The sequence below is a fragment of the Octopus sinensis genome, linkage group LG8 (assembly GCF_006345805.1).
Source record: "Octopus sinensis linkage group LG8, ASM634580v1, whole genome shotgun sequence".
Lineage (NCBI taxonomy): Eukaryota > Metazoa > Mollusca > Cephalopoda > Octopoda > Octopodidae > Octopus > Octopus sinensis.
Genome location: NC_043004.1, coordinates 74,718,961 through 74,732,027, shown reverse-complemented (window position 1 = coordinate 74,732,027; position 13,067 = coordinate 74,718,961). Strand labels below are relative to the sequence as shown.

At 35.3% G+C, this 13,067-nt stretch overlaps 1 protein-coding gene across 2 annotated transcripts in view; it reads right to left on the bottom strand.

The window, feature by feature from the left end:
* LOC118764585 (galaxin-like) overlaps positions 1 to 12,734 on the bottom strand; it is a 97,779-nt gene extending 85,045 nt beyond the window's left edge. The window contains exons 1-2 of one of the 2 annotated variants that reach the window (XM_036505463.1): positions 12,601 to 12,734; positions 3,078 to 3,628 (exon numbers count right to left, since the gene is read on the bottom strand). In XM_036505463.1, coding sequence (XP_036361356.1) covers positions 3,387 to 3,628; positions 12,601 to 12,649 — 291 coding nt within the window. In that variant the 5' untranslated portion in view covers positions 12,650 to 12,734 and the 3' untranslated portion in view covers positions 3,078 to 3,386. Of the gene's footprint in view, positions 1 to 3,077; positions 3,629 to 12,600 lie in introns of those variants that run through there. The other variant, XR_005000402.1, reaches the window with a different exon arrangement.
* Positions 12,735 to 13,067: the final 333 nt, after the last annotated feature.

Genomic DNA, 13,067 nt, shown 5'->3' with positions numbered 1-13,067 from the left:
AGTCATTCTCCTTTGGTGCTTTATAATTTAACACACTCACCGGTAAAATTTCCACTTATTTCATTGTTTTATATTTCTAAAATTTTCGTTGCGTCTTGCAACCTTTCCAATAGATTTGACTCCGTCCGCTATTCACACTGATCCTTTTTGTTTGTTCGCATGTGTGTGGGTCAGTGTGTGTGCGTGTGTGTGCCTATACATGCATGCATGTATGCATGTGTGTATGTGTGTATGCATGTATGTGTGTGTGCATATGTATATATGTATGTATGAATGTATATTTGTATGTATGTATTCTGCTTATTCATGTGTTTGCGTGTCCATGTTTGTGTGGTTTCTTATATGTGTATGTGCGTGTCTGTGTGCGTGTGTGTGTATGTGTGTGTGCGTGTGTGTGTGTGTGTGTGCGTGTGCTTGTATATGTGTGTGTACCTCTGTCTCCTTGTGTGTGCATGTCTGAGTGTGTGTGTGTTTTACAACTGTGTACCGCGTTTGTATGTATACATGTGCATCTCCATATGTGTGGACGTGTGTCTCCATATGTGTCCTTGTGTTGAGTAAAGTGTGTGTGTATATATGGTAATATATTTCAGTCTTTATTTGTGCATGTGTTCTTGTCTGTCCATATAAACTATGTACCTATCTGTCTGTATGTTGATCTCTTTATTTTCGTATCCATATGCTTACATACATGTGCATATGCATATATACATACATCCCTCCATACACACATACATACATCTATCTCCATAAAAGACCACTAACTATTCTACTCTACCTGTGTAAACTGTAGGTATGAGGGTATGATATCTACTATGTATATTTTTTATTTAGTATTGGGGAAGTTTTGTCTGAGTCTTGGGTCCTTTGGGTGCTTGGATAAGATGCGGATGTCAAGTCGACCCAGGTTGCCTCCATGTTGGTCCTTGGCCTGTTGGTAGAGTATGGAGGACAATTTCTTTGTCGTCATTTGTCTCAAATGTTCATTTAGTCGTTCTGCAATGCTCCTAGATGTCTCCCTTTTGTATGTCATGTTCATGTCTTTACAAAAACCTTCTATGCATCTTTTGCTGTAAACTACATTTCTAGTTCTACAGTTATTTAACCTTTTCGCCGATCTGCTAAGATACAGGGTCGTGAAGATAGGTTGTCAAGCGATGGTAGGCGGATAAACAAAGACACACTAATATATACAAATACGCACATACATTTATATCTCTCTATATATAAACGGCAGTTTGTCTGTCTGTGTGTTTGTGTGTCTGTCAGGTTGTACCCTCACCCTGACCACGGCTTTCAACCGATTCTGATGAAACTTGACACACACATAGCCCAATGTCATAATTCAAAACTAACGCAGCGAAAATTTTGAAAAGTTCCCCCGGTTCTGAAAAAAAATCGATAAATTCGACATGGGTCGAGAATCTAAGCTTTTTATATGCAACAGACTGTCTAGGGGACGCAACTCGACCTTTTTAACTCTCGGAACACGTGGGGTAAGTATCCCAAAATGTATAAAAATGTACAAAAACAGCAAAAAAGCGGGCAGCAATGTGAGTGACAACAACGAAAAAGTCAAAAGTGACCAAACTGAACAAACGAATGGAAAAGGTTTTTTGATGCAACACGACAAAAGCGGTTTATAATAAACCAAGAGTTTGCAAGTAGCGTCCGAGGACCCTTAGGGTACGTCAAAAATTTAAGGTAAACGTTTGGGGTGGTAGTTATAAAGAAAGTGTAAACAAAAAAAGTATTCGAATAAGTTGCGGCTGCAGCAGCTATTAGCAGAAGTGGCGATGTTGGGGGTAAAGTCTCGAATGTAATTTCTTCCTGGTAGGAATTGGTTGGGTTGAATTATCGATAGCTGTTTGATAGTTATTTGGGAGTGAAGAGAAGACAATGCAACCTACACATGCGCCTTTGTTCCCTAGAGGGAAAAGACTAGATTGGGATTAGTCGTTGCCTACTAGGGGCTCTTACATACCCGGGAAACGCCGGGCTATGCTGCTAGTATATATATATATACATATGTATATAAAATTTAAAGGACTGACCACTAAAAGTGGACGGTCAATATGCTAGATATAGACGTCAAAATCGCTATTTTCCACGAAGAATGTGTTTTCACGAAAAAACTCAGCACAAAACCAAAGTGTAAAAAATAAGCAAGACAAATGAAAATATACGAAATAAAAACGATTACCTATGTACCGATCAGTTTCGCTTGTTAATATTCACGTATATGTATACGCGAAAATCTGCAAGCTCATTAGCATAGTCTGTCGTATACAAACATAATTTCCAGCGCGCCAAAGTGAAGGCATTTGAAGGATACACATAAATATAATTTAAAGGATACACATAAATATAATTTGTTGAACTCCATGCATGCGGGACTCCGGTCAAACGTTTTGTATCTAGTTCTGGAAATTATGTTTGTATACGACAGACTATGCTGACGAGCTTGCAGATTTTCGCGTATACCTATACATGAATATTAACAAGCGAAACTGATTGGTACAGAGTCAATCGTATTTATTTCGTATATTTTCATTTATCGTGCTTATTTTTTACACTTTGGTTTTGTGCTGAGTTTTTATTTGAGAACACATTCTTCGTGGAAAATAGCGATTTTGACGTCTATATCTAGCATATTGACCGTCCACTTTTAGTGGTCAGTCCTTTAAATTTTGTATGTAAAAAAATATTTTAATCTTGGTTTTTTTAAATATGCTAGGCCACTGGTTTTAATTGATTAATATCAATTTCTACCCTTATTCAATTATATATATATATATGTCGTTCTTTCAGCTTTGTCTACCAAATCTACTTACAAGGCTCACGGCTATAGTAGAAGACACTTGCCCAAGGTGCCACGCATATTTGTACATGCACAACCGTATTATATATTTTGCAAAAATGTTTCATTTTTGTGTTGAATTTAGGGAAGGGTAACCACAGTTTCAAAGGTATGTGGATGTGAAATAATGCTTTGATTTCAATACATATAACTTATCGGTCTTGTAGTCAATTAGAGTTTGTCTTAATAAAGGATAGAGAAGAACAAACAAAATTTAATATGATTCATGATATTCATTTATTAAATTTTCTATACGATGATTCTTTCAAAATTTCAACGAATTATCTTTGATTAACGAGAGGAAGTTAACTAAATGTTTTACAGCGTTTTATGTGATACGTTAAAAACGGTTTCAAAGTTAGCGTCAGCAGCATTTCATATATCCTACATTAATAATAGCCTCATTTATTACATTTTTAAAATTAATAATTTACATAAGGAATTTTATTATATGTGTCATTGAATCATTGGGATAGTATCGAGAAAATTGACACTTTACATTCTTAGACAATTCCAGAATCAGTTGTTAACATAAGTAATAATGGATATAACCAGGCCAATGAACATAATAACAACACTTAGTTAAACTACCCGCTGGGTATACTTGCGATCCACAACATCTTTGAGTTAGGTAATTAATAGGGGTTGTTCCACAGCAGGCATTATTCGGACCTTTAACCACGATTTGGTAGTTGCAACAGAGGTGAGTCAGTGAATTATACAAACCTCCAGGATAACAGTAATACCATGGATGAAAAGACTGCACTGCTGTAAATGAAGAAAATAAATAAATGTTATCAGTAAACCTTACAACACATGCGTTTGGAAAGTGGAAAACAAGAAAGAGTCGCTTGGTCAAATATCCACACATCACATCCGTATTAATTCACATATTTTAGAGAAAAAATTAAATTAGAAATCTACTTTCATATAATGTGAACATTCAAAGAAAGTAATTTTTTTCTCAAATCTGTATCTATATATGCACATACATACATACATACATACATAATACATACATACATACATACATACATACATACATACATATGCAGATACAGGCATACATACATATATACATACACTCATTCATACATATATTGATACATGCATACATACATACATACATACATACATACATACATACATACATACATACATACATACATACATACATAATACATACATACATACATACATACATACATACATACATACATACATACATACATACATACATACATAAATACATTATGGCTGCCTCCTCGTTATCGAGTATGGCCATTGCACGAAGCTTAACTGTTACTGGTGCTGTGATCGAATGTGACTTTTTAGCCCAGCCAAAGATCTACAATGTTTTGTACAGAATTGGCAATTACCTTTACTGGTAATAGCCGGCTGTAGTTGTAACTGGGCTTCATGTACCTTTGCATGTCGTTTAAGTCCTCCTGCCGAATTACACTCTCTTCCACATGCCCGACAGATATGATTAGTATGGTGTGTTACACCACAGCAGTGGCCAGGTTGTCACTCATCTGTCTCGTTTTATGACTACGAAGATGACTCATGAGTCCAGCTTTACTGAGGCAGGGTCTTGCACAGACATTGCATGTCAGCATCAAAGGAAGACCCTTCCCTTCTAGAAGTGTAACAGTGATGCCCTTCCTGACATCCTTCCTTGATTTTTCATGTGCAACTCGAGATTTCTCAAAAAGTGGCTGTCTGCTCGTGCACAATCCTTCTTCACCTGCTATGCTCAATAGCTATGCCTTCCATGTGTCAGGAGAGATGCAAGCATCTCTTAAGGAAGCCTTCAGCAAGTCCTTATACCTCTTTTTTGGTTTATGTGGAGGACGTTCTCCATAAAAGAGTTGTTTTGGCATCCTTGAATCCTTCATTCTGACCAGATGACCACTCCATCTGAGCCTTTGCTTTAACACAAGAGCTTCTATACATTCACACCGAGAGCCTTCCAATATTTCAAGATCACTGATGCGGTCCTTCCACTTAATGCCATAGATCCGTCTGAGGCACATCTGATGGAAATGTTCCAGTCGTTTAAGGTGGTATCGATATGTGACCCACGTCTCACCGGCATAGAGAAGAGAAGGGAGCACACATGCCTTGTACACCTTTATCTTTGTCTTTCTGCATATGTCTCGCCGACTCCAGAGGCGCTTTTCTACATACATACATACATACATATACATACATACATAGATATACATACATACACACATACATATATACATACATATATACATACACACATACATACATACACACATACATACATATATACATACGTACACACATACATACATACAAACATATATACATACAAACATACATACACACACACATACATACATACATACATACATACATACATACATACATACATGCATAATACATACATGCATACATGCATACATACATACATACATGCATTCATACATACATACATACATACACACTTACATATGCACATACATAAATACATACATACATATATACATGCATACATACATACATACTTACATACATACATTCATACATACATCCATACATACATACATACATACATACATACATACATACATACATACATACATACATACATACATACATACATACATACATATATACATGTATACTTAGGTATGTACGAATTTATGTATGTATGTACGTATCTTCTCTATTTTATCATTTAAAATTTTCCTCTGAAGGAAGAGGTGATTTCTAATAAAGATACAACGCTCTGTCTTTTGCATACTTTTATTTGTTTCAGTCATGTGACTGTGGCCATGCTGGAGCACCGCCTTGTAGATAAAAAAAATTTACAGTTTATACTTGTGTAAAATCTTGCAGAGTTTTACTGTTTCACTTACAAATTGTATTTAGGCGCGAGCTGGCAGAAACGTTAGCACCTCGGGCGAAATGCGTAACCGTATTTCGTCTGCCGTTACGTTCTGAGTTCAAATTCCGCCGAGGTCGACTTTGCCTTTCATCCTTTCGGGGTCGATAAATTAAGTACCAGTTACGCACTGGGGTCAATGTAATCGACTTTATCCGTTTATCTATCCTTGTTTGACCCCTTTGTTTAACCCTTTGTGGGTAGTAAAGAAAAAAAAATTACAGTTTATACTTGAGTAAAATCTTGCAGAGTTTTACTGTTTCACTTACAAATTGTAATTGTAAACATGCAAATCAGTTGCTGGATCTCTTTTCCAAAAATTCCAAGTTTATCTTGATTGACTATGATGCGTTTACTTAGAAAACGTATCGCTCCAATTATTATTGGTCTAAATGCAAATTTGTAATCCGGATATAGAAGCAAGAGGCCTCGAAGCAGTTGTCCATAGTTATTTTATTTCTCTTTTTACAGTACCACGATAACTGACTTCTATGACGGTACAAACTTTTCTTGTCCCCCCTCCCCCTCAAAAAAAATATCCGGCCTATTATGATAACACTTGATTGATGTTTTGATTGAAAAGTTCCACCGGTGTTCTTTGAACTGAAATTTGTGTACGTATTCAATAACAGAGGTATTCTCTATACATGTGTATAATAATCTTTTTACAGAATGGCATTATATATCGTTTTTACGACATACATACAAGATGGTTCCGTCAGCATCAAACGTGTAGGTGTAGATGGCCGTTTAAAAATATAATTTTTGAACGTTCCTTTAAACATTTATGCCGACTCTCAGCATAAATCGGTAACTGGTTTATTTCTACCATTATAAGAGAACGTAGGATTATTCCAACGTAGCATTATCCAAAGTGGATTTCAAAGATATTTCTTATACTACGCGGAATTTCGCGAACACGATTATGCCTGAATCTAACAAAACCACCACCGACGAAAACTGCTCTGCAATACCAATGAGATAAGAAAACGCAAGTATGTATGTATGTATGTATGTATGTATGTATGTATGTATGTATGTATGTATGTACGTATGTATGTATGTATGTATGTATGTATGTATGTATGTATGTATGTATGTATGTATGTATGTATGTATGCCTGTATCTGCATATGTATGTATGTATGTATGTATGTATGTATGTATGTATGTATGTATTGTATGTATGTATGTATGTATGTATGTATGTACGCATGTATGTATGTATGTACGTATGTATGTATGTATGTATGTATGTATGTATGTATGTATGTATGTATGTATGTATGTATGTATGTATGCCTGTATCTGCATATGTATGTATGTATGTATGTATGTATGTATGTATTGTATGTATGTATGTATGTATGTATGTATGTATGTATGTATGTATGTATGTATGTATGTATGTACGTATGTATGTATGTATGTACGTACGTACGTATGTATGTATGTATGTATGTATGTATGTATGTATGTATGTATGTATGTACGTATGTATGTATGTATGTACGTACGTATGTATGTATGTACGTACGTATGTATGTATGTATGTATGTATGTATGTATGTATGTATGTATGTATGTATGTATGTATGTATGTACGTATGTATGTATGTATGTATGTATGTATGTATGTATGTACGTATGTATGTATGTACGTATGTATGTATGTATGTATGTATGTATATATGTATATATGTATGTATGTATGTACGTATGTATGTATGTATGTATGTATGTATGTATGTATGTATGTATGTATGTATGTACGTATGTATGTATGTACGTACGTATGTATGTATGTATGTATGTATGTATGTATGTATGTATGTATGTATGTATGTATGTATGTATGTATATATGTACGTACGTATGTATGTATGTATGTATGTATGTATGTATGTATGTATGTATGTATGTATGCATATGTGTGTGTGTGAGCTCGCGCGCATGTAATGGTATTCGTGTTAACTTAACAGTTTGCATAAATTGAAAAGGAAACAGTCTCTCATTCACAAATGAAAGTATTAAAAAAGATATCAAGTGAAATGTGGCTGGGAGATAACAATCGACTCAATATATATTTCTTTATTGCCCACAGGAGGCTAAACATAGAGGGGACAAGGACAGACAAAGGGATTAAGTCGATTAGATCAACCCCAGTGCGGAACTGGTAATTATTTAATCGACCCCGAAAGGATGAAAGGCAAAATCGACCTCGGCGCACTCAGAGCGTAACGGCAGACGAAATACTTATTTCTTTACTACCCACAAGGGGCGAAACACAGAGGGGACAAACTGGGACAGACAAACGGATTAAGTCGATTATATCGACTCCAGTGCGGAACTGGTACTTATTTAATCGATCCCGAAAGGATGAAAGGCAAAGTCGATCTCGACGGAATTTGAACTCAGAACGTAACGGCAGACGAAATACCGCTAAGCTGTTCGCTCGGCGTGCTAACGATTCTGCCAGCTCACCGTCCTTGACTCAATATAGCAATCATCAGCGTCCATCACGGTCTCAAGACAGTTCCGGAGCCTAGTGCATGCGTTCCTCATTATGTCCCCGAAAAGATCTTTGAGCACAGGGAATTTCGAGCTTCTTGATCTTGACCAGAAGCATGACCTTTGTTGTGTTACAGGCAGAATGGTCAATGTCTTTCTAAATCACCCTCCCCACCCACATAGTAATTTATGGCATTGATGGTGAGCGGAAGTACAAGGCAAAGTCGTAGAAATTCTCCGACAACTCTTCTGCTTCTTTCCGAAAATATGACAAGGAATCGAATCCTGCTGCCACACAGCTCTTACGCAGCAATCCTTTCTAGTCAGGATTTGACCACAACTTTTAGTAGCATCTTATAACCATCTGAATAGAAAGTAACACTCTGTTCAGAGATGTCGGTTGAATTTCGGGATGTGGAAACAGTGAAAAAGTCTGTGGTGTACCCCACTCCATCTTGTTGGTCACAGTTTCGTAGTCTTCGTTGCAGCTGGCTATCTCACGTCTTTTGTCTTTACAGTGTTCTCAGTGCACTGAGCAGCATTCATGATGTCGGCCTTATTTCACCCGGTGCAAATCGTCATGCTGTATGTAAATCGCTTCTAGTGTTTTAGTCCTGCATGGCAGGTAACTTTTGCTCAGCTACAAATTTAGGATTCATGCTCTTCGTATCCGTCGACTGTTCACCAAATACATCTAGTTGGTTTTGAAAAATGAGACGCGAAAAGGGGCCAAATGTAGCCTGTAACCCTGCACATACACATACACACACACACACACACACACACACCACACACACACACACACACACACACATACATACACACACACACACGTATAAATATATAGAAACATACCATGTATATAAGTCTGTGTGGTTGTATGTATAAGTTAAGTAAATAAGTGAAGGTGCAATATGTATATATATATATATATATATAAATATTACTATCTATCTATCTATGTATCTATATATATATATATACACAAAATTTAGAGGATTGACCACTAAAAGTGGACAGCCTGTACGCTAGATATAGGCGTCAAAATCGCCATTTTCCATGAAGAATGTGTTCTGCAGATGTTTACGTATCCATATACGTAAATATTAACAAGAGAAAATAATTAGTACATAGGTAATCGTTTTTTATTTCGTCTATTTTCATTTGTCTTACTTATTTTTACACTTTGGTTTTTTGCTGAATTTTTTCTTGAGAACACATTCTTCGGGGAAAATGGCAATTTTGACGTCTATATCTAGCGTACAGGCTGTCCACTTTTAGTGGTCAGTCCTCTAAATTTTATATATAAAAAGTTTTTAATCTTCGGATTTTTTAAATATGCTAGGCCACTGGTTTTAATTGATTAATATCAATTTCTACCCTTTAATTGTATATATATATATATATATATATATATATATATATATATATATATATATATATATATATATATATATATATATATATAAATAAATATATATATATATATACATATATATATATATATATATATATATATATATATATATATATATATATATACATACTAATATATATATGTATATAAAACGCATTATATATATATAAATAAATATTTCTATCTATCTATCTATCTATCTATCTATCTATCTATCTATCTGTCTATCTGTCTCTCTGTCTGTCTGTCTGTCTCTCTCTCTCTCTCTCTCTCTCTATATATATATATATATATATATATATATATATATATATATATATGTATGTATACACACACACACACACACACACGCATATATATATATATATATATATACATATTTATTTCTAAGATAAGGACAAAAATTTTTCAAAAAGTTTTTATCAGTGACCAGCACATTAAAATACCTTTACGGTGAAAATTATAAAGAATTATAAATAAGCTTATACGAAAAAGTCTATGCCCATTCAGGGATAATGAAAGTTTAAAAATTTCTGTATTTATAGGGGAAAATATTGTATGTGGTTAGACAATCTATAGTCTATTTTTTCAGAATACTGGCATAGAATTTTCCATTTACACTTATTTATAATTGTTTATAATTTTCACCTCAAGAGGTATTTTAATATGCTGGCCACTGATAAAACTTTTTGAAAAATATTTATGAAACCGGGAAGCCGCCGGCTCTTATGAGCCGGCATGAATCGAAAAGGTAAGGTAAACTTTTCAGCAGGCATTTATTAAGACAAAATTATACACACACACCCACCTTCACATACGTGCATATGAATGTATACGTACAGATATGTATGTGCACGTGTCCATATGTTTGATTGCATAAATTTGTTTAAGCGGAGATTCGTCTATGCAGCTGAGAAATCTGGTGAGAATAGTTATCAACGACTTTTAAAGGATGCTTAACTTCATGTGATTATTGTGTTAGACTGTATGAAAATCTATCAGGTGAAATATATATCTACTTCATATAAAAGTTTCCACATACAAAAGCAGATGAAAGGAATTAAGTTTAGGATATTCATACGTTTCTATAATCAGTAAAATACTCACACATATTTCAATAGAGATTGGTCAACTGGGACAAATTTACTATGAGGGGATGGGGCTGAAAATTTCAAAGGATTATTACGATGGAGAGATGCTAGAGCTGTGAAATCTTACGTGCTTTAATTGTTGCCCTTCTTCTTAATAGTTGCTCTGTGTCTTTCCAGATAAACTGATGTCTTCAAGAAGATTTCAAATGTAACTAGTTGCAACAACAGACATTACGTCATCATCACTACAATACTAATTTCCAGCAAAGTAGATTTTACTCGGGGAAAAGATGATAGTCAGATAGGGCCAAATCATTGAGATTTGGGAGGTGATCAAGTGGTTCAAAGCCACAGTCACGCTCAACAGCCATGGAAACGAAGGACTTGTGTGCTGGAGCATTGTTCTGATGAAAAAATTATTCTCCTTTTCTTCAGTGTTCCTGGACGTCTGGTCTTGGTAGCGTTTCGTAACTTCTGCAGCAAGATCACGTAATACTCTCCATTGACAGTGAGACCCTTTCCAAGATAGTCAATAAACGTAGTACCTTTTCTATTCTGAAAATATGAGGAAACTATCTTCTCTGCAGACGAAACAACCTTGGCTTTCTTTGTGGTATGTGAGCATGGGTGTTCCCTTTGCATGGATTGTCTCTTTGTCTCTGGTTCAAAGTGATGAAGCCAAAACCTAACATAGGTTAGGAAACGTTTATGGAAGCCAGCTGGATATGTCTAAATGTTAGATTTCCTCGTAATATGACCACCGGGATAAAACTAGCATGCACCGAGCATGCCATGGTTATTGTGCAGAATATACTCAACTCTCTCACGGAATACGCTAAAACTATTGGCTGTTTGATTTATAGTCAGTAACGTGTCATCCTGCACCATGTAGTGTACATACATAATCAATGTTTTCTTCGGCGTGGTAGTTGCAGGACGTCTGGACCTTTGGTTATCTTCAAGGCACACCTTTCCCCTCCTAAATTCAGCTACTCACTTTTGCACCGTTGATGAAGCTGGAGAATAATCCACACATGTAGCAACCATGTCAGCATGAATGCCGTTGTGGGCTAAACCCTTTTTCTGCATTTAGTTCATAAAACCACGATGCGAAACGTTGTCCTTTTTCAAGGAAAGTGGCCAAAAAATTACTTTTGAAGTCTTCTTTAGTCAAACTTCAGGCTAACTTGAAGGAAAAGTACAGATTTTAATAAGAAAAGTTGAAATGAATGCATCCAAAATTCTTTCCGTCTACCTTCGAATTTTACTAGCTGAACAAAGTTTAAGGCAGAATCTAATTAACTAAATATTTCATGTGATCGTATTTTACGTTCCACTGACTTTGCCAAGCTACTGATTGTTAATTTATTACACGACTAGGCATATCGGTGCAAGGTTAAACTCGATAAAATCTCAGTTGGTGATTTCATCATTCAGAAATTTAAGAAGTCAAAATTGATTTCGGTGAGAATTGATCACAAAGTAATGGACTGTTGGTAGTCATATTGTGAGTCTTTTACTGACTCAAACAAAATAATAATTTAATAACATACGCACAAGATTTCGTAGGTTAAGGAAAGGGATAAGACTTGACTTGACTGTATATCATCGATCCCACTGATGAGTGAAAGTTAACATCGACTTGGCCCTTATCAAATGAAGAACATAAAATACCTTAACTAAATACCACAACGTTAGGAGCATTCTCTCTGTCCCCCAAGTCATAGCTACATCACAAAACAAATACACAAATGAGAAAGATAAGAGATAAGTGGAATGCAAATGTTTGTCTAGTTTTTCTTACCTGTTACAAACAGCAGGAGAGCGAAGATGGTTAATGTTCTTTGCATCATGGTCGTCTTTTGGACAATTGCCAGGACAAGAACTGATTCTGGAAGGCTTTAGCGTCGATATTTATACGTTTGGTGAACAATTGAATCGAACTTAGAAACATGTGACTTGGGAGTATCTCAGGAAAATAATTAAGAAAACAAAAGATGCAAATTAAGACTGAGAAATATTATCAGAAATACGAATGTCTGAAGGTTATTTTTAAACATATGCTTTTGTTTGTGGAAGTATTAATTGTTTTCATTAAAGCAAACTTGATTGGTGGCGTTTGAAATAATCATGTTTTGTGACACCTGATAGCAATACCATTATGCCTTGACAAATTTTTCCATACATTTAAAATGAATAATGTCTTACTTTGTAAATTTTGAAATCAAAATGCAAATTCAAACATGTTTAAACGTTCACTATCTACTGGTA